This window comes from Canis aureus, chromosome 32 (genome assembly GCF_053574225.1).
Source record: "Canis aureus isolate CA01 chromosome 32, VMU_Caureus_v.1.0, whole genome shotgun sequence".
Lineage (NCBI taxonomy): Eukaryota > Metazoa > Chordata > Mammalia > Carnivora > Canidae > Canis > Canis aureus.
In genome coordinates, this window is record NC_135642.1 from 40,545,128 (window position 1) to 40,572,725 (window position 27,598).

At 43.7% G+C, this 27,598-nt stretch overlaps 1 protein-coding gene and 1 long non-coding RNA gene across 14 annotated transcripts in view; one reads left to right on the top strand and one right to left on the bottom strand.

The window, feature by feature from the left end:
- The window catches only part of LOC144303496 (uncharacterized), a 14,095-nt gene extending 8,422 nt beyond the window's left edge, over positions 1-5,673 (top strand). Inside the window, exon 2 of the long non-coding RNA XR_013370540.1 lies at positions 5,462-5,673. This is a non-coding gene — a long non-coding RNA (uncharacterized LOC144303496). The remainder of the gene's footprint in view (positions 1-5,461) is intronic.
- PARP6 (poly(ADP-ribose) polymerase family member 6) overlaps positions 1-27,479 on the bottom strand; it is a 27,958-nt gene extending 479 nt beyond the window's left edge. The window contains exons 1-24 of one of the 13 annotated variants that reach the window (XM_077881755.1): positions 27,332-27,467; positions 26,642-26,864; positions 25,600-25,866; positions 23,533-23,730; positions 22,823-22,900; positions 21,954-22,048; positions 21,474-21,534; positions 21,141-21,231; positions 20,601-20,667; positions 17,291-17,440; positions 15,973-16,183; positions 15,398-15,451; positions 13,234-13,329; positions 12,528-12,620; positions 11,768-11,893; positions 10,449-10,514; positions 9,473-9,540; positions 8,135-8,183; positions 7,769-7,881; positions 6,970-7,042; positions 6,193-6,262; positions 908-987; positions 449-512; positions 216-300 (exon numbers count right to left, since the gene is read on the bottom strand). In XM_077881755.1, the coding sequence (XP_077737881.1) occupies positions 216-300; positions 449-512; positions 908-987; positions 6,193-6,262; positions 6,970-7,042; positions 7,769-7,881; positions 8,135-8,183; positions 9,473-9,540; positions 10,449-10,514; positions 11,768-11,893; positions 12,528-12,620; positions 13,234-13,329; positions 15,398-15,451; positions 15,973-16,183; positions 17,291-17,440; positions 20,601-20,667; positions 21,141-21,231; positions 21,474-21,534; positions 21,954-22,048; positions 22,823-22,900; positions 23,533-23,535 (1,793 nt within the window). In that variant the 5' untranslated portion in view covers positions 23,536-23,730; positions 25,600-25,866; positions 26,642-26,864; positions 27,332-27,467. The other 12 variants (XM_077881754.1, XM_077881751.1, XM_077881752.1 and 9 more) reach the window with 12 other exon arrangements.
- Between the last annotated feature and the right edge of the window lie 119 nt (positions 27,480-27,598).

The following is a 27,598-nucleotide window of genomic DNA, read 5'->3' on the forward strand; positions in this document are numbered from 1 at the left end:
CTACTACTCTTCTGAGTAGAAAAGATTCAGCTTATCTGGTTTCCTTTAAACAGACTTTGATCTATACCCATCCCAGGGAAAGTTCCAGTGCCAGCTCCACTCAGGTAGCCAGGGACAAGTCTTGAATGACAGAAACAGACTTTCCCAGTAGTCACAGCATCACACCCCCACCCTCATTTCTCAGAGCGACCCCCTAGGTACACTCCTAGACTTACACAAAGAAGAACCGTGTGCAGACATGGTCAGACACAGGGCACACCCAGATGTTCCCATGCTTCTGGAGGTCCTTAGATGTAATCACTGGGAAGAAGGAGGCCAGAAGTTATAGATATAATGCTTAAGTCACACAGTCTAGGCAGTGGAGGGAAGACGTGATACTTCAACACCACCCTCAGCTGGATCATAAGGTTGGGGACACAGAAAAACAGGGACTGGGTGAGCTACCCACCTTCACAAAGTGCTATACAGTTTAGATTCCGACTCTGCAGGAACCTCGACTGAATGGATCGGGTCTGGAAGAGAAGGAGAGCAGAGCCAAGTGGACTGTTACGGCTCTCCCTAGACAGGACAGTTAGCTGCTGATGGCTAGGGGCATAGGTCAAGGATATCTGGGGCTCCCCAGCCACCCCACCCCCCAAATTTGCTTTCCCATAATCAGTCTGGATGAGTCCATAGCTTCCATCTTTACATTTTCACGTCACTTTCAACTCAGTCCCTGCTTTCATACTTATGACCGAGGCTATGTGTGACTCTGGAAATGTGTTCATCTTAGAACCTATCTGATTTCTTCAAATATTCTTCAGACTACCCACCTCCCCCACCATGTGTTTCCCCATCCATCTATGTAGCCTGAACTTATCCCAGGGGAAGAGATCTGCCTCACCAGAGCAGTGCCAACTAGTAATACCTGTGGGATGGTATTCATCCTGTTGTATCTCTGGACCAGCTCATCCTTGGAGGGCATCCTGTGCTGTCCTTTTCCCATTCCTGTCACAGAACAACAAATTCAGTTCACTCACCCATTCCTCAGTCAAGTATTTACTAAAGTGCATACTATGTGCCAGGCATTGAGCTAGACATGTAGTGAATAAAACAAACAAGGTACCTGCCCTGACACAATTTAGTCTGATGGAGACTAGAGGTAAAGAACAAGTAATTACAACACGGTATGGCAAGAGGTGTGATGTGGAGAATCTAGAACAATGTGGGGCTAGAGGAGGGGAACTAGCCTGCCCTACCAGTTTGAAGAAGGCTACCCAGTGATAGCTAGGAATAATTAGTTAAATGAAGACAGGGAAAGTGTTCTGGCAGGGGTAACAGGGCATGGAAGGCCTGGAGGAAGGAAGCAATGTGCCTTAGTTTGTATGGAGCGTAGTCAATGGAAGGGGAGTGGCAACAGACAATGTGGAAGCATGGAGCTACGATCAGATCAGGCAGGCCTTTCAGGCCGTATTAAGACAACTGGAGTTTATCCTGAGAACATCAGAGAGTCACTTAAAGGTTCTAAGACAAGGGAGGAACACATGGAATGAGCCAGGAATGAGGGGCCCAGGAGCGTGGTATCAACACCTCGGATCAATGCCAGGTTGAGCAAAATGAGTGAAGAGGAAGCAAGCAGAGCAAGTCAGATCTGCTCTAGTCTCAAACTATAAACCAGAGTCACTTAAGAGATAAGGCAGAGATCACAGCAGGTAAGTAATGAATAATTTTCCACAAGTAGCCATAATGGCAACAACCTTAAGCATCCTGTTTCCTTCAGAAAGTCCTCCCAGACTTGAGGAAGTGATGCCAGTTCCCCCCTACCTAAATCCATAAATCCTCCACCATCCTTACCTCCCAGTTTATAACATTCATGGACTCATTCTAGATTTTTCTTATTTAGAGACAAAACAGTGCTTGTGTGCTCCTACTCCATTTTTGGCCTGTGACGACTAGGACTTAGTCTTTGTACTAAGCTTTCTCACAGGCCCGGCCTTAGCACAGTGTGTGTGTGTCCCCTTCTGTTGGAGAGGGAGAGGGATGAAGATGGGAAATGATGGTATCATTATAGGCTATAAGCGGGGCCCCTATCTCAACACTCCGCCCTGGAACTTTCTACCACTAAATCCCACTTTGCTTCGATTCTTGGTTTTATGATAGCCATGGTGCAGCAGTGGGGATGAATGGACTGACATTCCTCATTGCTCAGGCTGTCAATTTGTCATGCACTTACACTAAAATCCCATGATAGATTATGGCCTAAACAAAACTCAGGGCAAGACTTTAATTAATTTCTTCCTCCTACAGGACACTTACCACCCCTCTATGTTTACTTTCTCCATTAGCCTCAACTAGGTTTAGCTCTGATTCCAAACATCATGACCTCCTCATCTTGGGTATTTCAGTGCAAGATTCTGAGTGAAATCCCCACCCAAGTTCTACCCTAGAGGATAAGAAAGAACAATCTGATTTCTATGGCTGATCTTAGAGATGGCACTTATGATATAATCCAAATCCTGTCCCATCCCAATCCTGTTGCACACTGTTCTGTCCATTTTGACCCAATGATCTTTTGTCAAGACCAGAACTTGAGAATATGGTGGCTAGAATCATCCCTGGATGCTTGTATCCAAAGTATTCATGTTTCAGAAATCTCTAAACAGAACTAAACAAACAGATGTTTACCATCTCCTTTCTCACTGGCCCTCATTATAACCTGCAAACAATGGTCAAGTCATTGGAGTGGAGAGGCTCCACTAGCCAAATAGATGTTCTCCATTCATACTGGCTCCCAGAGGGCACTGAATGCCACAAAACTAAGGATACCCTGAAGAAGAACAGAGAAAACCAGAGTAGAATAGGGTAGATGGAAACATTTTAAGAACGTAGTGTAGTAACTACAATAAACTGGACATCTGTATGCATCTCACATTCTAGAGATTCTCACTTATCTGTGGGCCCTCAAAGACGCAGTCATTCAAGTAAAGCCTACCCAGTCAGTCCAATACAGTGATAAGAAAACTGGCCTAGAAGTTAGGAGGCCTGGATTCCAATCCTAGCTCTACTACTCCTAGCTATGTGACCCTAAGAAAGTCATTTAACTTCTCTGTGTATGAGCTTTCCTATCTGTAAAGTAATAAAGGATTGGATGAGATGATCTCTAACTATTAAGAGTAAAATCCTATGCCATTTTATATGAATAATCAATGGACCTTTGCAAGAGGGAAAGGGATGGTGTCATAGGATGTTGTTATGTCATCAGTAAATAAAGAAAGATAAGGAGTCAACAGAGATTCCTGGCTTCATTTGGTAACTAAAGGGACTCAGGTACTTAGTAGGAAACAAAAGTCAGTGAGAGGGGAAAGAGGGAATGAATAGGGAGAGAACAGACAGGAAACAAGAGTTTTAGCAGGCATCAAAAACCAGGAGTATCTCACTACTCAGAACATAAGAGCTTAATGAGGGAAGCTCAGGCTTGGACAAAGATAAAAATTGAGAAACCTGGACAAAGAAGCCAAATAGACTACCCCAACACAACCCCTACTTTGCACCTCAGGCACACAGAGTAAGATTCATGCACACATTCAATAAATATTTATTGGGCACTTACCCTGTGTAGATTCATCACCAGGTTTGGTTCATGACATACTATCATTTATTTATTTATTATCTATTATACCTATAGACCCAACCTACAAACTAAATCCAAGAACCAAAACATTACTAGTGACTTATATCTAACTATCTGCCTCTCCTTGGGAGGTAACCACTACCTTGAAATTTCTTTAGTTTCATCACACATACCCACATATACACCACTAAATGTTTAACTCTGTATGCTTTTGAACAATATAAAAAAGACATCATACAGTAGTCTTCTGGGCTTTTTTGTTTGTTTTTTAAAGATTCTATTTATTTGAGAGAGAGGAAGAAAGTGAGTATGTGCTCAGGGTGGGGGAGGGGAGCAGAGGGAGGAGGGACAAGCAGATTTCAGAGTGCAGAGCCTGACGTGAATGAGCTCCAATCTTACAACCCTGAGATCATGACCTGAGCCAAAACCAAGAGATGGATGCTCAACAGACTGAGCCACCCAGGTGCTCTTGGACTTGCCTTTTTAACTTTTTTAATTTTTATTCATTTTTAAAGATTTTATTTTATTTATTCATGAGAGACACAGAGAGAGAGAGAGAGAGAGAGGCAGAGACACAGGCAGAGGGAGAAGCAGGCTCCATGCAGGGAGCCTGACGTGGGACTGGATCTGGGTCTCCAGGATCAGGCCCTGGGCTGAAGGCAGCGCCAAACCACTGAGCCACCAGGGCTGCCTGGACTTGCCTTTTTTAAACTCAACTAATTACTAAGATTTTTCCACATAGTTGAGAGCCACTGTTTATCCATTTTCATTGCTAAATAATAATCCACTCTGAGAATACACTAAAATGTATTTATTTCTTAATCTGATAATGAGCATTTGGGTCATCTGCAAGACTTGCTATTGCAAACAGTATTACTTTGAACATTCATGTACACCCCTGGGTGTATGTAGGCAGGAATAAAAATGCTGGTCATTGGGATAAAATGTTTTAGCTCTATAAAATTTAACACCAAGTTGTTTTCCAAAGTGGCTGTACCAGTTTATATCCCCATAAACAATGAAAGAAATCCTGCTGATCTACAACTTCTAGAATCATTAAAGGTATTACCAGATTTCTTAATTTTTGCCAATCTACATGGGTGCTAAACAGTAAGTCATCTTGGTCTTGATTTTATTTCCTTGATTAACAGTGGTTGAGCAGGGATGCCTGGGTGGCTCAGTGGTTGAGCATCTGCCTTCGGCTCAGCAACTGCCTTCGGCTCCCGGGGTCCTGAAATCAAGTCCTGCATCAGGCTCCCCACAGGGAACCTGCCTCTCTCTCTGTGTCTCTCATGAATAATTAATAAAATCCTTTTAAAAAAAATAGCAGTTGAGCAGCTTTTCATATTTTTTGGTCATTTCTTCAGTGAAATGCCTGTTCATTTCATTCACCTATTTTTCTATTGGATTGTCTTTTTCTTAATGATTTTCAAGCATTTTAAAAATACATTTTTATTACTGATCTTTTGTAGTTAAGTGTGTTGCTAAATGTCTTCTGGTTTATAACTTCATTTTCTTAAGATGTCTTCTGACGAACACAAGTTTTTAGTTTTAATAAAGTCAAATTTACTGATCTTTTATGACTTATAATTCTTTTTCAATTCTCTGGATAATTTGTATAAGACTACAGTAATTTGTTTGGTTTGGTTAAGGTTTGGTTTAAGACTCACTTATAAAACTATCTGGGTTTGGTGAGTTTTTTGGTTTGTTATTTGTTAGAGTAGTTTAAAATTTAGGGACTCTTCTAGTTCTGATTCTGGATCTAAGTTTTCCTATCTTTATGACAGTTATAATTACTGGAGAATACTAAATAATCTATAAAGAATCTAACACTGTTCCTTTGTATGTCAGACACGCAATATACGGTGGATATCCTTTATACAAAGACTATATAGAATAAGAAAAACAAAAGAAGACTGTAAAAGAACTAAGACATGAACCTGGTACACTGAGAGCCTCGAGTCAGATTCATTTTCTGAACAGAACAAAGCTGGACTTATCTCCTGACTAAAATATGGGCTTCATTCATGCCTTATCTCTGGAATAAAAGGCTTTCACTTCCATCCAATGTAACTATTATAATATTATTATATAATTATAGACAGTTTATATTTTAAAAGGTAGATGACAAGGAGAACAATGTCCCCAGACATGTAAGCCAATGGAAGATACTCAAACCTTCAAGTGTATTCCTATATCAACTCACATGCACATGGGTACGTACACTATCTATAATAATGACAAGCTACTGCTAACACTAAAAAGTGGTCTATGAAAAACCTCGTTCCAATCTCCCAGTTATTCCCTAACTTAATCTCAGAGCCAAGCCTCTACAATGAATAAAACCATCCCCATAGAGAAGAGGACCACCTAAGGGAAAGGGAGATAATTGGCCTTGCCTTCTAAAGAATCTAAATTTCTAGTAGGAGGAGGGAAAAAGACAGACTATGTGTCTATGACTGGGAAGAGAGCTGACACAGACCAAGTGTCCATGATGAAGGAAGAGGAGATAGCATAGATTATGTATTTACAAAATGGATGCGATGTAAATAGAGTCAAGGTGGCCAGAGAGTGTTTCTTACCTGAGTATCCAAAGGAAATACTGGAGATGGGGCTCAGGTAGATGCCTTTGCCATAGGCTGCTCCATGCAGCTTGCAGGGAAACACCAGGATGAGCAATATGAGCCTGGGCCCTCCCATGGCTGTATATTAGGCAGCCACAAGGCTTATCCAGCCCTCTGTCCCTCCAATTACCTTCTTACTCATTCAGATAACGCTAGGAACTTATTCTTGAAAAGCTACTTGGCTGAAAAGTGGATGCAGGTTAACCCCTTTGCCCTACTAGAAACCGAGGTCTTGGAAAGTGAGGAGTGGCAGAGCCACTGAATCAGTCCCTCAGAATCCATACTCCTGTCTCCAGGCCTTGGTACATATTCAGATTCCAAAAAGGGAATGATAGAACAGGTAGCCAAGAGGAGAAACAATAACCATTCCTTGGAGTCTCACAGGGCAAAGAAATAAGCCTTTTCTATCAACTTTTTGAATGAACAGTCACATAAATTAAAAAAACTTTGTTTAATAGGTTAATTTATCACAGTGGCTGCAGTCAGCAATTCATATTCCTGCTTATTGCTACAATCCCATTCCCAAAACCACCAAAAAACACAGCCTGGGGTCAATTATACAAAAGCCACATTCATGCTATACAAACAGTTCCAACCTCTTTCCTAGGGAAGCCCCCGGCAGGCTAGATTTGAGGATGCTGAAGCAAAAACAGTTGACTACTCTAGAGCAGCCTTCCCTAAAATTGAGTAGGGCAGGGAGAGGGTGGAGAGAAAGGGAAAGGGGCACAGCCTCACCTGCAGTTTGGTGTAGGATGCATTGACCAGCCCATTGCGCAGGATCGAATGCCAGTTCTCAATGTGGGACCCACTGTAAGGAGGGTAGAATACAGGTCTCCTCAAAGTCTGAGGTGCCCAGAAGCACTTTCAAGACTGCCACTCCCACCCAATCTCACCCACATAGGACACCATGATAGAGCAGATACACCTAGTGATGCACATGGACATAGCCACAGGCATGCAAAATATGTGTGGCTAACCCTCCATTTAGTTTCCAGTCCCATCCTTTCTTCTGTACTTCAGCTAGTCCCATCCTAAATCCCCAAATGTTGGTTCAGTATTTTCATTTGTCTATTTTCCCGATACTTCAAGTTAAGCAGATTCATCTCACACTTGACAAGCTTATCACTGATCCCAAATAAAGGCAGCCAGTCCTGACTTCATGTCTGTTTTAAGAAAAGGGTACCACCATTCCTTTCGTAGTATCTCTCTCACTTTTTCTCTGTCCCCACAAACAGGCATAAATTGCTCATTTCCTTCAAAATACCCTTCAGACCTATCTCCTCTAATCTGTTCCTTCAATCACAGCTTTTTATATGTAAATGTCATTTCTCCTCAACATAAGTACCTACAACATAAGTAGCTTGAGTGTAAAGACCATATCATATCTACCTTCCACAGTACCTGTCATAATAATAATAAATATCTGATTGGCTGATGGATATAGATAACACACACATATACCTCAAGTGAAGTTGCCCTCCCATCCCCCTAAATTATTTGTTGTCCCCCCACCCCCAGTCCCCACCCTCCTCACTGGAAGGCAAAGGTGCTGCCATAGAGCTTCTTGGCGGTCCGGAACCGAGCCTCCTTGGCAGGAGGGCTGCTCAGCAGGAGGAACTGGTGTGAGGTGTGCATGAACTTCAGCTGCTGCCCAGGGTGGGGGTCGGGTCAGGAAAACAGAGAAGAAATGGAGATCAGGGAGGGAAGGGTTGAGGATAGGGAACAAATCAGGTTTGCACTGACCCCAAATAGTGAGGATATGCTTAGGTCCAAAGACTACTGTTGACGGACAGAGCCAACGAGACAAGTCTAGAACCAATATGGTTAGCTGGTTTGGAGCCCCTCCCTGCCCCTCACCAGAAATTTAAAGAGTTTATTTAGAAGAAGAATGGTCACTTACCCTGCTGAGAGGTAGTTTGACAATGTGTGACCTGTTGCTAGAGATGATCCTAGCATAAAACAGAAAAAAAAAAAAAAAAAAAAAGGGAATGGAAAGAATGAGTGTGTGGCTAGACCATCCAGAACAAAGCAGAGCCTTGCTAAACCCGTGAGAGAACAAGCAAGGATTCCAGGGCTATCTGAATTGTGTGAAATGTTCAGATTACTATCTGGATATTCCTGTGGGTGGTAATGCTTGGGTAGAAAAGCATAAAAGGGAAGCTACTGACCAGAGACCAGCTAGTTACTGGGTAAACGATGGATGAAAGAAAGAGAGGGGTGGTAGGGAGACTGCTACATCTAGGAAGAGGAAAGGATAATACAAAAGGAAGAGCACATAAGATCAGCTACAAAAATAAAAAAAAATGTAAAAAGTCAGCAGGGATCTGTATTAGCAGGGTGACAACTTGTTCTTAGGATTTAGAGACATACAACTGGGGCTTAAAAGCCATCCTATCGAGCTCAAAGGAAGCCTTCAGGGCTCTGGAGGATGGGAGAAAGAAAAAGAAGAAACTACAACAAACTTCCTGAGGATTCAAGGACAGACTGGGCTGTGTGTAGGCTGAACTCAGAGAACAGGAGAACAAAGGCATAAAACAGTGAGGGCTCAGCAAGGCAATGTTATCTCGTGTAGTGGATAGTTTGGTTCTTTGGGCTTCACTCATTTACTGGTGATGCCATCCTGGATAGTCTATGCCTGGCCATCCCTCATGCTCTGAGAGAGAATGTTGCATTGAGAAAGCACTGATGTCAAAAGCTGACTAGGGAAAGAGGGGAAAGCTATGTCAGGAAAACAACAGAAATCAAGATGAGGGAAGGAGGGCAGGCGGTGGAGGGCAGCAGAGAATGCTCAGAATCTTTTGTAGAAGGGAATAATAATAGTGCCTCAAGGCTCTGGACAGTGTACATCAACAGGGAAGGTCTTGAGACAGGTCTTGAGACAGGTCTAAAGGAGTAGAAGAGGGAGTCAGACCTCTCTGGATGCACAGAAAACTTAGTTGAAACAGTACTAATTCCTACATGCAGAGGTACTTAAAAACCTATTGGGAAACAAGATATACCTAAAGAGAACCTGAGAAATGGTGTCAGAATTTGTGAGCTCTTGGGAGGTTCCGAGTTCTTTTCCAGGCAAGTGTATCAATAAAACCCCAAGAAAAAGCAGCCAGAACATGTATAACTTCAGGGAGGATGCTAAAAAACTGCCTCTAAAAGAAGGTGCAGGTTCCATGTCTCATACTATACACCCCCACACCTCCCTTCCAATCCCCAAAGGATGAACCATTCCATCCGTACTACTTACCACTGCAAGAGAGGATGGGCCAAGGGATCCAGTTTATCCATCTGCTTCTTAATTTCTAAATATGAACCCTGTAAGACAAAGGCCATAAAGTTATCTCCCAGGAGAGGTGGGAACCCTCCCACTTCAAACAGACTGACTATCAGGGCCCAGGGCAAGGTAGGCACTGAAGGCCACACAAAGGCAAGAGGAGATGGTTCCCACCCTCAAGGAGCCCAGTCAGATTGGGAAGACTCATAAATAAATATGAAAATGACTGAAAATGCTTACAAAACAACATGCAGGTGGGTCTCCCTCATTTTATGCAATTCCTACAACCCTAAAAAGTTGACTTTAAATCAAAAATAAATAAAATCAATGTCCCAGAAAGATCAGGCTAAGGAATCCTGTGGTAAAGTTTACATAAAGCAGAGAATCTTTCTGACAAATCACCCCTCCTAGGTATATCTTATGTGTTAATCTGAACTGTGATATATAGGATTTGCTGAGAAGAGGCCCACCTGTAAATGTGAGTACAAATGAATGTCTATTCATGCAGAGATTGCAGACGAGGGGTGGGGAAGTCTGGTGAGGGGCAGCCTTGAGTCAAAGGATGGTCACTGCTCCATGTTGCTGCCCCACCCCTAGAAGGACAGAAGATGTAGGCCCCTGGGGCGAGTTCCTTATGTCCAAGCCCCCTCCTCACCCTCCCAACCCTGGGCAGAAGTCTTTCCCTCATTTCTTTCATTCCCTAAGAATTATGGGGAAAACATTAAATATGAACAACTCGTGAAGGAACTGGCAGCAAAGATAGAGGCTGAGAGAGACATCAGGAGTGAGAAAAGAGGAATAACAGAGAACAAGAACTGAGAAGGCTGAAGGGGGAACACTAAAGAAAATACAGTGAGGAAACAGAGTAGCATTTCTAAATCTTTACTCCACTCCCATGGATTCCAGGCACAACAGGGCACGTAAGCAGGACAGGCAGAGAGCAGAATACCTGGGTCATCTCCCGGATGGACATCACACTATCCAGAGCTTTCTGAAGTCGCTCATAATTCTTCTTCTGTGGGGAATCAATGGGAAGAGAAGACCCAGATGAAGAAAAGTGGAGAGGAAGATGTGATGAAAAGAAGGGCCAGATGTACAAAAGAAGTCTAGGCCCCAGGGAAACAGTATAGCATGTCATGGAAAGAACACAGATTTAATGTCAGACAGTTCTGAATCACATGCTAGTTCTCTTTTACCAGCTGGACATAATAGGGGAGGTTACTTAACCTCTTAGAACCTCGGTATCTCTGTATGTAAATGAAGATAAAAATTCCTGCAACACTCACAGAGATGTTTTGAAGACATTACGTAATAAATATATTAACGTTATGTAAAGAACCTATACAGTGCCTGATACATAGTAAGAAGGGTAATGGTGAGGTACTCTGCTGTGTACTTGTGATGGTTAATTTCATCAATGGTTAATTGGTTAATCGAGTTGATCTGACTGAGTCACGGAGGGCCTGAATATTTTGTCACACATTACTCTCAGTGTGTCTGTGAGGGTGTTTTTAGATGATATTAACCTTTGAATCAGCCGTCTGAGTAAAGCAGATTCCCCACCCTCATTTGGGTGGGCCTCGCCCAATCAGTTGAAGGTCTGGAGAGAACAAAAGGACCAAGTATGAGGGAACTCCCCCTGCCTGACTTCTGAAGCTAGGACACTCACTGGCCTTTTTCTACCTTTGGATCGGAATTGAAAAATCTGCTCTTTTTGGATCTCAAGACTGCCAGCTTTTGGATTGTAATTGACAGCACTGGCTCTCCTGGGTCTCCAGCCTGGCAACTACAGAACCTGGGAGTTCTCAACCTTCTAACTGCATGAGCCCACTTCCTTCTAATACATCTCTTTTGATATATATCTCCTATTGGTTGTTTCCCTGGAAAACCCTAATACAGTACTTTGCATATGCTATCTATCACTCTTACAACCATCTGCAGGGTAGGTATTACACCCTCTTTACAGATAAGCAAATTGAGGTTCAGAAAGGTTTAGTGGCTTTTCTTACACCATCAAGCTAGGGAACAACAGACCCGCAAATGGAATCCAGGTCTGCCTGGCTCCAGTCTATATTCTTCCCTAGCATAACACAATAATATTAATTCTTCCCACCTCCTTCTAACAAACTCATTTATTCACAAGAGCTAAAGCTTGGGGTTTAGAAGTTCCCGAGAACCAAGTGTTCCATTTTTTCTGTCCCGCATTCCACTGAATAACGGCCCACAAACTCCCACTACTTCTTATCGTTTCTTCCCAAGCAACAATACCTTGGGGTTAAAGGCCAGAGTCTTGGGATCAGTGGGGTCCACCACAGAGGGATAAGGCTCAAAGATGATGCTCTTTCTAGGGGACTCCAAAGCTGCCCTACACATGGCCACCAGCAGATCCACCACCTTCAGGGAAAAGAGAGAAAGGGGGCAGAAACTAAGGGATCTCCCAGAGCTGGGAGTCACAGTGTCCAGCAGGAGCAGGGGTCCACCTCTCAAGAGGCTCTCAGCACTTCTCTCTGTTGTTCTTTTTAAAAGCAAACATGCTTATGGTTTTTTCATTAGAAAATACAGGCTGTTCATAAGAATTCAATTAACAATGAATTAAAAAGTGACTAAAGAAGATAAAAATCATCCCCCTATCCCCAAACAAATCTCATTCCTCACAAGTACAACTGTTAAGTCTGATGTCAATCCTTTTAGACTATTTTTCCTATGGAAACAGTTATTTTATTAAATAGGCAACTGAAAAAGAACTATATTACACATACTGTCATATTTTCTTTTTCATATATGTTATAATTTTCTACCCATAAGTAATAGCTATATAGTATTTCCACTATAAGGACATACCAGGATTTCTTTCACCGAACCCCCACAGATGGAATTGTAGCCATGCTTTTTTCTATTACAAACAACAGTATTGTGAACATCCTTACATATGAAAACATTTCTAGAGGTGAAATTGAAAGAAGTGAAATGCTAGGTTCCCTGGCCTTTCTTGATTCCAGTTCGCCAGCAGCTTTTCCTTCTTCCATACCTCTGCTCCAGTAGCGACCTCCTCCGCAGCTCCCGACATGACTCCCAGTGTGTAGAAGGAGAAAACACACAGCTCACGAGTACAGACAGCTGGCTGAATGGACATATTAAACAGACAGTAGTGGCACAGGGTATGCAGTAAGAAGGTGTTACAGGGAAAGAAGGAAAAATCTGACCTCAGACAACTCTAGAATGAAGTAGGAATTTGGGGCCCTCCATGTCATGAGAAAATTATAAGTAAGTCTTAATTAAAATACCTTACTTTTTTAAGTTTAAGAATTAATGCTGTCTCTTCTATGAAGCCTTCCGTGACTTCCCTAAGTAGTTAGATGCTCTCACTTGTGAGCTCCTACAACATTGTTCGTATCTTTTCTACGTACTTATAGTGTAGTATCTGTCCACCCACCTAGACTTGGGAGTCCTTGAGAACAGCATCATATGCAATCATCTTCATCAACACCTGACCCCTATTTTTAAATGTTGAATGGGGATTATATCTTCAAAAATATCCATATATCCTTATCTTTCCAAATAGGACTGCTGAGATTTGTTTTCTGAGAAAAACAATTATTTCTAGAGTCCCAGAGAATAAGGACAGAATTCTGTCTTTACTACAGACCCAGGAAGAAAGGAATAAAGGGGAGATGAGGAGTGAAGGAGCTTTAGCTAGGGGTTCAAGGAAGATGGTCACAGATTAGGGCATATACCTTAAGCATGGACCCGTTCTGGAAGACATGCTGCTCGTCACACACCACACAGTACTCATTCAATGTTGGAATCCTCTGCTCTGCATACTTCATGATCTGGGGAGAGAAGAGATTTTATCAAGTCTTTTGGAAATACAGGCACAGATATGGGAAATAATTTGAGCTTCTTTTCCATCTACTCTCCTTCTTCCCAGCTCTGTGCCTAAGGCAAAATCTATTCTTGGGCCCTGCACTTAGTTAAATTGATGGCCCAACTCGAGAGCTACCACTTTATATCATAGTAAAAGTAAGACCAGCCATGGTAGAAGAGCTGACTTAAGATCTTACCCCTCTACTACTTAATAACACATGTAACTGGGGCGCCTGGGTGGCTCAGTGGTTGGGCGTCTGCCTTTGGCTCAGGGCGTGATCCCGGAGACCCGGAATTGAGTTCCATGTCGAGCTCCCTACAAAGAGCCTGCTTCTCCCTCTGCCTGTGTCTCTGCCTCTCTCTCTCTTTCTCATTCCCTCTCTCTCTCTCTCTCATGAATGAATAAATAAATCTTTTTAAAAAAAATAACATATGTAACTTTGGGCAAACAGGTTAACCTGAGCCTTGGTTTCTTCATTTATAAAGTAAGATATTATTCACCTCAGAGAAATGGGGATTAATGAGATAATTTTCATGAAAGTATTTTATAAACATTAACAGGTACTAACCAAACTATTAACCTTAGTTGAAGTAATTACAGATTGTCCCTCTAAGATAGGTAAATATTCAGTCCATGATTACATGGTAGGAGGCCTGAGAAGCCATTTTAACTATCCGGAACAATCAGCCTGTCCACTGGTCAAAACCAGAGATACAACTCTGTTGGGAAGAGAGCACAAATCCAGAGCCAAATGGCAATATCCTAAACAATTTTTTTAAGGTAACATATAATGTTTTATTAGTTTCAGGAATAGAATTTAGTAATTCATCAGTTGCATAAAACACCCAGTGCTCATTAGTAAAGAATTTTCTAAAACGCTTTGTCTACACTGAAAAAAATTAAAAATATAAATAAATAAATAAATAAATAATAAATAAATAAATAAATAAATAAATAAATAAATAAATAAATAAATCACTTTGTCTAGGGGCACCTGGCTGGCTCAGTCTGTGGACCACACAACTCTTGATCCCGGGGTCATGAGTTCAAGCCCCACATTAGGTATACAGCTTACTTAAAGACAAAACCTAAAAAACAACAATAATGAAATAAAACCACACTCTTGTCTTACCATGACTCTTTCTACCAGGTATACTTCTGTATAAATCAAATTGTTCCCATTTCACATACTTTTGGGCTGGGAAAGGGAGATGAAAGGGCTTCTTTTCACACAGATGTACCAAATGCCTACTATGTACCCAGTTTGGTGAATGGTCTCCTTGATTATGCAATAACATAAAAGATTCTCTTCTCAGACCCTCAATGCCAACAAGGGAGATGTGGCATATATACAAATTAATTACAACTCAACTGTGGCACATATACAGATTAATTACAACTCAAGGCAGCATATGGTACACAACACAGAGGTGCCATACAAAATAAAAAGCACCTTAAGAGTTCAATGAGAGAAAAGATCACTCCTACCTAATATGGTTGGAGTACTAGAGAAGAATTTTATGGCAAAGGTAGCATTGAGGCTTGACTGCAACAAGTCGACATGGGCAGGAAGGCCAGAGATAATGATGTGAACAAAGATAATAGAGATGGAAAAGTGAGAAAAAGCACGCCCAGGAAATAAAGAGATATTAAAAAAAAAAAAAATGACCCAGTAGTAGCTGAGCAATGAAAGAGATATAGGGAAAACTGAAGGTCATCTAAATGAGGATGTTGGGGATCATAAGGAAATCAGTGTCAATCCCTCTCATATCTTGACACCTATGCACTTAAAATTTGTAATGCATCATTTGGCACTTGATCAGACATGGTCTGTAAGCGTCGTCCCAATAAGGCCATAAGCTTCTTGAGGATAGGAACTATGCCTTCTTTTCTGCTATCCACAAATGCTTAGTATGGTTCTAGGAGCCAAGCAATTCAGGAAATATTTAACTGAGGAGCTGGGAGATGTTAGGGGAACAGATGGGTCAGAAAACAGGGGAAAGGCTTAGGAATGAAGCTTTGAACTCAATTACCTGGACAAGGAATCCATATTCCAGAGTGGGGATGTTCTTGCAGTGACCACTGACCTGATGAGAGTAAAAAGACAGACATTATGAGCCTTTTATGAATTTGGTGTCTAGATAGACCTCACACTCAACACCTAAGATTCTCCTAAAGTAGCTTCACCCTAGCTCCGATTAGTCTAAATAATCCCAAAGCTGGAGAAAGAACCCTTAGATATTTTTGCCACAAGTACCTGAAAAGGGCTCACCTGTCCTTAACCTTCTTCAAGGTAGATAAATAGGTTAATATAGCAGCAGATGACCAAGTCCTAACCACAGCCTAATAAAATCATACATGATGCCTTGGGATACCCAAGTTCAGACTCCCTGCTTCACGGCCTACTATCAGAGAAGCTTGCCAGACAGTTTAGACATGTTTTCAGCTATTAAAAAATGTGCTCCATTCTGCCCACTCATGGTACCTGTCCAAGTTTGATTTAGGATGCCTGAAAAACCATACCCCCACCTCATTTTGAGAAGCTATCTCCCACATCTCCATTCCCACCCTCCTGACACCCAAGTCAAACCCTCCCCAGCCCATGTACCAAAGGAGAGGTCCGTGCTGGGGGAGGGAGGCCCACGTGCTGGGGGCACAGGAGACCTGCCTGGGGGCTGGGAGGGTAGCCAAACACCTCCACTTTGGGGTTCTTCATAGTGCAAGAGATGGAACGGTTCATGAGGCGCCCAACTCGAAGCTCTGGTACACCCAGTTTGCCTTTCAGCATGGAGTCCTGTATGATAGGGAAACTGGGAGACCTGGAGAGAAAGCAAAGAGAAGTGATGAAACCAGGGATTCAAAATGAGCCCTTTAGAAGAACACTGAGTCCTAGGTCAGGATGGGTGAAGCAACTTAAGCCAAAGAAGAAGTCCCATCTGAGGAAAGTTCCATTGGATGTAAACACCTTTAAAACAAGTAGATCACAAACCTGAATTGATTTTTATGTCATTACTTGTGTGTTCTTCAGATTAGAACATGGAAGACAAGCAAAGGCAAAGTCTCAGTCAATTTCTATAGCATCTAGGCTAGGTATGGAATGATCCCTTGGACAGGATGCCTATTTATTTGGGGAGGGTGTGTGTGTGTGGTGTTTATACACATATGATTAAGTGCTAAATACTATACTAAGCAAGTGGTTGAAGCCCAAAGAGCCTAATGTCTGACAGTCTGTCAAGAATAGTGCCTGGAAAACTACAAATCTGGGTCTGTATTTGCCTTTGGGAAAATTAGAGGCACCAGTGGGGAAAAATGTAGGCCTGGGACAGAGAACGAGACAATATTTATTTCCAAAACCTAGATAATGAATCAGTGTACCTTTTTTTTTTAAGATTTTATTTATTTGAGACAGAGAGTACGTGTGAGAGAACACAAGCAGGAGAAACGGCAGAGGGAGAGGGAGAAGCAGGCTCCCTGCTGAGTAGGGTGCCTGCTTCAGGGCTCAATCCTAAGATCTTAGGATCATGACATGAGCCGAAGGCAGATGCTTAACTAGCTGAGCCACCCCGGCACCCCTCAGTGTACCCTCTCATGAGGGCAAGGAGTTGATGCCTATATTCAGACTCTGCTTTCTCAGGAGAGGGAGTAATGGATGAGGTTCATAAAAAGAAAAGTTGGAAAAAAATAGCATACAATTCTTCAAATACATACCATGAAAGGACAAAGTATGAATACTGGTGTCGGAAGTACAAGGATAAAGACACATGGGGGACGGGGCCATGTGGGTGGTGGTAATAGTTAAAGGTGCAGAATTTGGAGAAGCTTGGGAGAAAGCAAAATAGGTAAGTTTACATAATCAAGCAAGTGGAGCTGGAGCTCAGACAAGACCACCATCGTTAGAGATGAGCTGCTCCTGGAGCAGCACTTACTTGGGGATGGGTGAGAAGATGCTGAGGCCAGCTCGGAACTTCTTGATGGTACCACTTGCCTTGAACCAACTGTGCCTTTTTTCCTGCTGGGTCTTCAAGAAATCGTTGCTGAGATGTTTCCATTGTTGGGAAGTGAACATACCCAGGATCCTAAGAAATCAAAGTGAATGGACTTACAAAAGGTCAGGCAGGGGAGGAAGTCAAGAAATAAAACTATGAAAAGCAATTCATCTAAAATTCAGACCCAGGAGCTGTAAGCTAGTTGTGGTAAGGGAATGTGTGTCTGAAGACCCCCTGATAATGACCTTAACACATGGAAGTGTACTGTCCTAAAGTACCTCTTTGCCTAAGGGGTAAATACCACTCCCATTACCTAGTCTAATGGACCAGAACAATTCTGAGATGATTTGCCTTTAGTGGAAGATCTCAAAGATGAGCTTCCAATGGCCATGAACCTGAGAATTTATTGCCAAGAATGACCATACTGACAGTGGAACAGAGGTAGTTGGATGGAATAGAGTACCACCCTCTATTTTGGGAATAGTGAAGAAAAGGAATGGGACATGAGGGGTATAACATTGTTAAGCAAAAAATTATATCCCCAAACTTATGGCTTCCAACTTGAGCTGAGCCCCCAACAGTCTTACCAATCCTTTCACTTGTCTTTGATCAGTCCTCTCTGGCGTTACTCTATTATTCTAAATCCTTACTGCCTTCTCTAAGCTCTTCACTTCACCTACAGCTGATAACCTCTTCCTTCTTTTTTTTTTTTTTTAAAGATTTTATTTATTTATTCATGATAGACATAAACCTAGAGAGAGAGGCAGAGACACAGGCAGAGGGAGAAGCAGGCTCCATGCCGGGAGCCCGACGTGGGACTCGAGCCCAGGACTCCAGGACCGCGCCCTGGGCCAAAGGCAGGCACCAAACCACTGAGCCACCAGGGATCCCCAACCTCTTCCTTCTTAACAGAGAAAACTGAAGCTGTCAGTTACCAGCTTTAATTTTCCAAGCCTGCTACAAAATCTATCTCCATTTCCTCTATTTCAATTCCTCCATTCTCTGGAAACAAGATAACCCTTCTATTAATTCCTCTATTTATTCTCTAGATCTCAGCCGCTTCTTGCCTCTTTATGGATCTTGATTCATCAATCACCCCCCTCTCCTGTCAGTTCCTTTCCCAAATTCTACAAAAAGTTTCAAGTTTCTGCATGCACCCCAGTCTAGCTATAGCTCTCTCTTTCCCTGCTATCCTCATCCAAATATCTCAGTTCACACTTATTGTTTATACTTCATTGCTAATCACTCACTTCCCAACTCAACTGCAGTCTGGTTTCTACCTTTGCTACTCCACTATGATTGCTCTTACTCTGATGCTAAATCCAACAAAAACTCTTATGTTCTCCTTTGACTTATCCTCTCTGGCCTCTTGCCCTCCTTGTAGAAATGCTCCCCCTTGCCTTCTGACACCATTTGCTTCCTATTCTTCTCCAACCTCTCTGGACTGCCTTCAATGTTCTTTCTGTGCCTACTCTGCAGGTTTCTTGAGTATTTTGCCTGGATGTTGAAGGGTGTTCTGCCTTTGATTCTATTTTCTTTCCATTTTATCATGTTCTTCCTTAGCAGTCTCCTACTTTACACCAGTTGTAATCTCCACCCATTCACTGAATATATTTCAAACCTAACTTCTGTTACATATCTAACCATGTACTAAGTACCTCCACTTGAATATCCCAAGATTATCTTTTTCTTTTTTTTAAGTAGGCTTCATGCCCAGCATGGAGCCCAACTCGGGGCTTGAACTCACGACCCTGAGATCAAGATCTGAGCCTAGACCAAGAGTTGGACACTGAACTGACTGAGCCACCCAGATGACTCCCCTCAAAGTTATCTTTAAACAACATGTTTAAAATGGAACTAATTATCTATCCTTATCCCATAAACCTGGTCCTCTTCTTATATCCCTATTTAAATTGGTGGTATTACAAATTACCCAGACACATAGATTGGAAATCTAAGAGTAATTTCCCACTATTCCTTAGTTCTTATGACCATATATGACATATCCAAATCAACGTTCAACTCTTAGTGATTCCATACTCCAGAAAGCTCTCTAGTCCATCTTTCACCTCTATTCTCACCTACAGTCACACTTTGGCTCAGGCCCTCATCATCTTATGTCTGGACTTCTGCAAAAGCCTCCTACTAAACTAGTTCTGGTCTCTTGTTTCACCCTTTCCTACTGATTTTACACAGTGCTACCAGAATCGTTTCTCTAAAATGAAGTCTGGCCACATTCCTTCTTTGCCTAAAATCCTTCAATGTTCCTGCTGCCTACAAGATAAAAGCCCAAGATCCTCTCTGATTTGGACCCCTTCCTACTTCTCTGGCTTCAATTCCTACCACTCTCCCCTTGTATTTTACTAGCAATATTTAACTACTTGAGCTTCCTACACACATGCTGCTTCACCTGACTATGTCCTTGCAAATATTATTCACTCTCAGAGTCTGTCTGTATGGGCAACTCTTACCCATCCTTGAAAACATGAATCATCTCTGTTTCATTCATTCACTCAGCCCTCCACCCACCATTAGACAGACTGAGTCACTCCTTCCTCTATATTCTTTCTATATCTTATATGTTCACTTGTGTTAGAACATGTATCCACTAGATTCTATTCACTGAATAGAATATATAAAGAATCTACAATTCATTTATTTCTCTTTGTACACCAATATTAGCAAGGCACTGAACATATTCCATAAACTAAAAACTGTCTGAGGGATCCCTGGGTGGCCGGGATCCCTGGGTGGCGCAGTGGTTTAGCGCCTGCCTTTGGCCCAGGGCGCGATCCTGGAGACCCGGGATCGAATCCCACGTCAGGCTCCCGGTGCATGGAGCCTGCTTCTCCCTCTGCCTGTGTCTCTGCCTCTCTCTCTCTCTCTCTCTGTGACTATCATAAATAAATAAAAATTAAAAAAACTGTCTGAGCTGCTAGAGCCCCACTCTGAGAATACCACTAGAGAAAAAGTGAAGAGCATTACCCTAATTCTAGGGTTGTACTTATCCTTAAATGGCAAGTACTGATGACTCTCCTCCTTACCTCCAGGAAGTCTCAAAGCCAGACACCCCAGAACCAGAGAATATCCTACCTAGCCATAAATTTTGCTTTCCAAATTTAGTCTTTCTTGGGAATATATCAGAAAGATATTTTTGGGAGGAAACATTCCATCCAAAGGTCTGCCTGTTCATCCATATGTCCATCTCTTCCCCTTATATGTCCATCACCAGAAAGATCAAAGTTCTTACTTTTTCAGCTGAAGACCCAGCCCAAACCCTTCCTTATTCGATGGCTGGAAAACCTCAATTGATGGTTCTGCAAAGAGAAGGAAAAGCTCCTAGTATCTACAATCTATTTTCCTGCGAGTCCAAAACTCCAGTTCAGGGGACAAGCTTCCTCAGATTCTAAGCATACTCTAACCAATAGTGATGGAGAGGCAAACATCTGAGGCAGAGGGTAGATTCTGGGAACTGTCTGACCAGTTTAAAATATTTTAGCTTCAAAAAAAAAATATTTTAGCTTCTATGAGAAAGTTGGAGGGAATGAAAGGAATAAATAATATCTGGGGACCAGAGAAAACAATTTCATCACTAAGAAGGCCTTTAGGGGATGGATATCAGGCAACAGGGAATAGAGATACCAGTGACAGGAAACTGAAAAGCCTCTACCAATGGCCTGCAAACTATTTCCAAAGGCTTTATTCCTAGCTTTTCTCTGGCTCAGTTAACTTAGAACTTTGGATTAGGCCACACTCAAAGCATTTACTTGCCCAAAGTCAGTGCCTTTACCTGGTCCATCAAGGTACTGGGAGAGAGAAAATCGCAGCCTCAACACAATAGGTTCTGTTCGGAGGACTTTCCAGGCTGTAGAGACTTCCTCCTACAAGAGTAAGGGAAACAATTTCCCATTTAGCAACAGAGAGGAATGGACTTGGGAAGTTTCCCTATATGACACGCACATGCACATGACAGTACACACCACTGTCTGCTGATGGTCTAGGAAAGACAAGGATGAAGAATATGTGCTCCAAATACAGCACTCAGGAACAAGACTCCTGGCCTACATGACAAAATCCACAAGTCCAGCTAGACATGTTGTTGGCAGGTACTAGCACCACTTACATCGAGGAAGCTGATGTTGATGTGGAGGTCAATGTCCACGTCATCGATAGTTCCATATTCTCTACAGAGATACAGGGGAGACTCATTAAGGGAGAAACAAGACTGAAGAGGAGGGAGAACTGAGCCAGCGGCCAGGGGAGAGGGAAGAGTGGAAGGTAGCTCTGTATCTAGACTTAGTTGCAGCCTGAGGCCACTTATATGATCAGGGCTTTCTCCAGGCCAGAAGCCCTTCTTACCTCAAAGGTCAAACTATCAGCCTAGAGGGATCTAGGATAAGAGTAAACCTCTAAGAAAAGTGGCTATACTTCCCTCATCAATGCTTTCAGCTAAGCTTAAGTATTCTAGGCAACTCCCGCTATCTATCACTAAGCTCATAATTTATCCATGTCCACAGACACCTAATGATACCATAAAAGGAAAAAACCTCCAGCCTTTTAACAGCTCAGAAAGAAGTGGCTTGCTCCTGAAGTGGAGTCCCACCTGATGGATACAGAGTTCTCACTGTAGATCTCCTTCACGGCTTCAATGTCTGCATCAAGCTGTGGGTGTCGATACAGGTCAGCTGCACAGCTCCCCTGAGTCAGCAGCAAAAACAGTGAGGAGAAATGGGGGGAGGGAAAAGAGGCGAAAAGAGATATGAAAAATAAAAACAACATGAACAGACACCAGAAACAGGAAGATCAAATGGCAGCAGTACATATAAGCAAAAGGCTGCTTCTGTGAAGGAGCTCTTGATGGTGGCCCTAGCCATCCATCGTTGGCACTTAAGTCTCCTGCCATCTCCACTCTAAGAAGTTTCAGTGGACCAAATAAATGCAGGCCTTGCTTGAGAACTACACAGCCTTAAGTCTGCATCTTTTCCTCTGACCCTGGCCAGGCATACTTAAATATCCCTTCTATGAGAACTCAGAACAGGCTGAAGAATATAGAATTTAACTCAGATGGTTCTGTGTGAAGAGTTCAACATTCCTCTTCAGGATTCTGTTCTGGGTAGTGATAGCATGCATGATAGCATGACCAATCACTGGCAGGATAATCTTTTAAAAATTTGACCCTAATGAATGAAATGATACCCACTAGCTAGTAGAGTAAAAAAATAATTATTTCCAACCAAGAACACATGGGTAGCTTCCACATCCAAAGGATGTAGCTTACTCTGGTAAAGGTATAGGTCTCAGGCAATAGCAAGGATATGAGATCAGCTCTGCTGAGACAATGCTCAGACCATACGAACATTGTATTGTATCCTCATCTTATCCCTGCTCCAGAATAATCCTTCACTACTTGTTGTATTCAGAGACACACACATTTGGACTATCCAACATGGTTTTTAGGGGTTGTAATCTCACCTGAACTCCATAGAGAAACTCCTCTGATTCATTATCTCCCTCCGAATCATCATCATTCCAGAACTGGCCTTTGATGTCCTAGTGATGAGAAATAATACAACCCTGATTGGATCTCTATCATCCCACGGAACGGAGTGGGGTGACAGGAAACAGATTCCCACAAAGAATGGGAGGCCTCTTAGAATGGAATAACTGAGGCCCTATTCCCTTTACTCCCTTTGCCTCACCCTTTGGGAACATCTGTCTCTTCCTGGATCTGGTCATATCCATGGCCTACCTCTGACTTGTGAGGGATGGAAGAAAACGGAATTTTGGCCTTCTTGAGTGTAGGTATGATGATTAAGGCTCTGGTAGCCAATGGGGGAGAGATGCAGACTTCAACATCAATGTTGATTCCTAGGCATATCTAGATCTAGTGCAAGCTGGCCCCTTCTAGGATCATTACTGCAAAGAAGCTACCACACATAGCTAAGCTCTCTTGTCCTATCACTCCCTTTCTATCCCTTACTAAACTCTCCCCTCCCTTCCCAAGAAAATCTACCAGTACACACACCAAGTAATACTCTCTCCATGCTCTTTCCGTTAATTCAGATAAACACGCTACCTTTCAAAAGGGTAGGAGGGAAAATACCAGGAAAAGGTAAGGTTTGCACTTGGTCCCATCTATCCCATGAATGATCAGTTGGGAGAGGTGGGCAGTCAGTTCTCACCATTGGGTCAGTGGGTCACACACACTCCCAGGTCAGTGCTAGGCAGCACCCCTCCATACCACCAGCTGAACCCAGGCCAACGGGATGGGCATTTAGGAGGCCACAGAGGGAGACAAAGGAGGGGGTGATGTCAGGGGCTGACTGGAGATCTGCTGGGGAGGTCAGGCTCTGCTGTGGTGGAGGTAACAAGTCACTCTCCTGTGGAAAGTAGACAACAATTGGTTTCATCACCACTTAACAGCTAGATGGTATTACACAGGCACACATGTTTATGGATACACTTTTATTAGACATATTACAGACACTTGCATAGAGACAGACTTGCATGCATGTACACACACTTGTACACATAGTTCATAAGGATAATGAACCGTGAAAGCACTATACAAACATAAGACACTGTTGTTCCATTTGAGCTCAAGAGTTGGGATTAGAGCAAGTCCCTACTCTAGATCATAATGCTAGATCAACCCTTGAAGCCAAAAGTGATGGTGGTTAAGACCAGATGATGATATGCTACTCTATCTAGTCCGTTCATCCACAGTACCAACCCTCACCAGAATCAGATTCTTCTGGGAATCTTTACCTCTACTTTATGTACTCAAATTGAATCATCATGACTTATTAAATATCATTACCACTAGAATCCTTTATATGACAATCAGAGCTAACTTAAAAAGTCCTCAATAACACTGAAAATCCCCTACTAGACATGGTCTAAGTTGTCATGGCCAAAATACCCTGGACTAGTCTTGGAACCTATTCCCCAAATAAAAATGCAATAATGATCCCAATTGCCAGAAAAACACTAACTCTTAGCCATTTCACAAAATTAAGAACCACTATCTAGGCCTTTCTGGTTCTGCACATATCTGTCTCACTTACTCCAACCTTAAAAGGAGGTGTTCTTGGTCTCTAATATGGTTCTACTGAACCTGAGGTTTATAGATCAGATTGGGATCTATGGATCTGCAATGTCAGCATCATCTGGAAACATTTGAAATGTAAATTCTCAGACTTCTATTAAGACCTACTGAATTAGAAACTCCAGAGATGCGGTCCAGTAATTTGTGTTTTAACAAGCCCCCCCCCAAATTATGCTGACATATGATAAAATTTGAGAACCACTGTTCTAAATCCTTGTGTGCTCCAGGGGCTTGTGGTCTGTTCCCAGATACCAAGCTAAGCCTGATAACTGACTCAGGACGGGGACATATGGCACAATGCCAGGGCCAACACTGATCGCAGCACCTGACTCATCAAAAACAATATGGGAAATTACAACTGAAGTTCTTAGAGATGAAATGGCCAATATCTGAGATTTACTTTAAAATATTACTCCAGCCCAAAAAGGGCAGTAGGGTGTATGTGTGTATGTGTCTGTGTGGAGTGGGCGGGAGGGAGATGAAATAAATACGGCAATATATTAATGATCAATCTGAGTGATGGATTCATGAGGGTTTCTTGTCCTCTACTTTTGTGTATAGTTGGAAAATTTCATAACAACTTAAAAAAAAAAAATCATAGTCTACTCTTGTACTTTTTCAGGGGCCCTGAAAAGTCAACTCTAAATGTTAATAGGAAAATTATCCCTGAAACTCCACAACTGCTTCCTTGCTGTTCTTTAAACATATTAAGAATATTCCCACCATAAGGCCTGTCCCTGCTGTTGCTTCTTCTTGGAACACTTTTCAGATATCCATATGGCTTGCTCCTCAACTTTCAGATTTCTGCTCAGAGGTCATCTTGACCATCCTCTATAAAACAGCAAAACCTCAAGACACACACACACACTAGCACTCTCTATGCCCCCTACTCACTTTATATTTTTCCACAGCACCATGCTCTGACATACAAAAATGTTTATCTTCCACCAGAACATAAGCCCTGTGTTGGCAGAGGCCTTGACTCTTTACTGTCTATGTTGTCAGCCCCTCAACTCATACTTACTGAATGAACTGTCTTATACCTAAACCAAAAGGGAGATACACACGAGAACTTAAATGTGTCTACACATAGACAAAATCATACAAAAAAAATGATTTTAAAAAGCAAGACTCCATTCACCTTCAAGAGCAGCTGAGAACCAAAATTATGAAGATCTGAGGGCTGAGCTGGGTTTGTGAGATTTGAAAATAAACAGTCAGGTGCTGATCTGGATGATCACAGAGGAATAAAGAGGGAGGCACTAATGTCCAGCTTGGGCTGTCTTGGGCTGGGTGGTAGGACGTTGGCAGCGTAGGCCAGAAGTACCAACTTTCTCAAGGTCTTTGTCGCCGTAGAAGTCAAGGGAAACTTAGCCTCTCTCCAAGGGCTGTTGCTGCTTGGTTTCTGCTGTTATCACAAGGTGAAAAAGTTCAGAGAGGATTTTTCTCGTCCAGGGAAGAAACAATTCAAGAGACTACCATCTTTTCCAAACCAGGCTGTTTCAGTGAAAGCGACTCCCTTCTACTCTCAACGCCCATTCCCCAAGAGGTAGAAAATGGGTTTTAAAAGAGTGGGAAAGGGGGAAGTGGTGGGTCATGACATTCGCAGAATCACAGACATCTCAAAGAGGCGTAAGCCCAAAAGATGATCTATCTCAATGCTTTCGTATGTATTATACACAGAATACTCAGGTGTAGGAGAGCAGCTCGGGTGGCCCAGCGGTTGAGCACCTGCCATCAGCCCAGGGCCTGATCCTGGAGACCCAGGATCGAGTCCCACATTGGGCTCCCTGCGTGGAGCCTGCTTCTCCCTCCGCCTGTGTCTCTGCCTCTGTGTGTGTGTGTGTGTGTGTGTGTGTCATGAATAAATAAATAAAATCTTAAAAAAAAAAAAGAATATCAGGTGTAGGAAAGCTGAGCAAGTGGCTTAGCATCAGTATAGTGGAACTGGGACTTAAGCACATTGGACAGGTCCTAATTGTAATTGCATCCAATTTTTCTTGCGATGTGGTTATAACTCATAAAAGGAGTTGTTTAATGAATTGAGCAAGAAAGACCTATCTGATCCCGTCTAAATGAGGGGAAGGAGGGAACCTTTCAAGAGAGGCTGGGCCAAATACAGACTGTGCGAGGGGAGCGCCTCCACTCTCTCAGTTCGGGGTGAAGTGTGGAGCTCAGAAGACCTCACGGATTTGCACGGGAACGGGCCCAGTGTAAATGCGCCTCAAGTCTGGATCACAAAGGTCCTCCCCCGGGTCCACGGGCACTTCTCGGTTGCGACAACTTCTCGTCTAAGTGGAAGCAGCCTCGGATCCCGACATACAGCTGTGGGCCTGACTCCCGGCTTTGTCCTCCCGGGGGAGGGGGTGCCTCCGCTCCAGGGCGAGCGCTCCGTCCCCGGAAAGACTAGGCCACGGAACAAAGAGCGCGGAGTGGGGGGGATGCTCCGAAGGGGGGGGCCGGACACCCACGGGGGGGGGCGACTCCCGAAGGCCAGCGCTGCCCCCGGGACGCCGGCGGCGGGGGAGGACGAGGGGAGCCCCCGACCCTGCTGCCCTCCGCGCTGCCAGGGCAGGCCCCGAGGCCTCCCCGGGGCGAGCCGCACGGCTCCACCCCGGGTTCCCCCGGAGACCCCAAACACACCCAGCACCTGCCTCCCGGGAAGAAGCTCTGTGCCCGATCGGTGCCGCCGGCCGCCCGGCCTTGAGCGCAGCCTGTCAAGCCCGGGAGGGCCCTCAGCGCCACCCGGTCCAAGCCCCTCACTTCATCCACCCCGGCCGAGGCGGGGCGGGCCCCGCACCCTTCCCGCGGCCCGGCCGCCCCGCCCCGTCCCCGTGGCGGCCGCCCCACAGGCCGGCCTCGCGAGTACTCACGGCGACCCCGGGCCGCGTGCGGCCGCCGCCGAGGGGACGAGCGGCCCGGGACGCCCCGCGGGGGCGGAGCGGCAGGCCAAGGGGCGGGGGCCGGGCCGGGCGGACGAGGTCGCGCTCCCCCCACGCCTCGTCGTTCCGTCACGGGCGCGCAGAGCCAGTCTGCGCATGCTCGCGCGGCGCCGCCGCGGTCACGTGGCCGGCTCCCGGCCAATCGCCGCGCGGCCTGCCCCCGGGCGCGCCCCCGCCCCGGACGCCGGGCTTCCACGC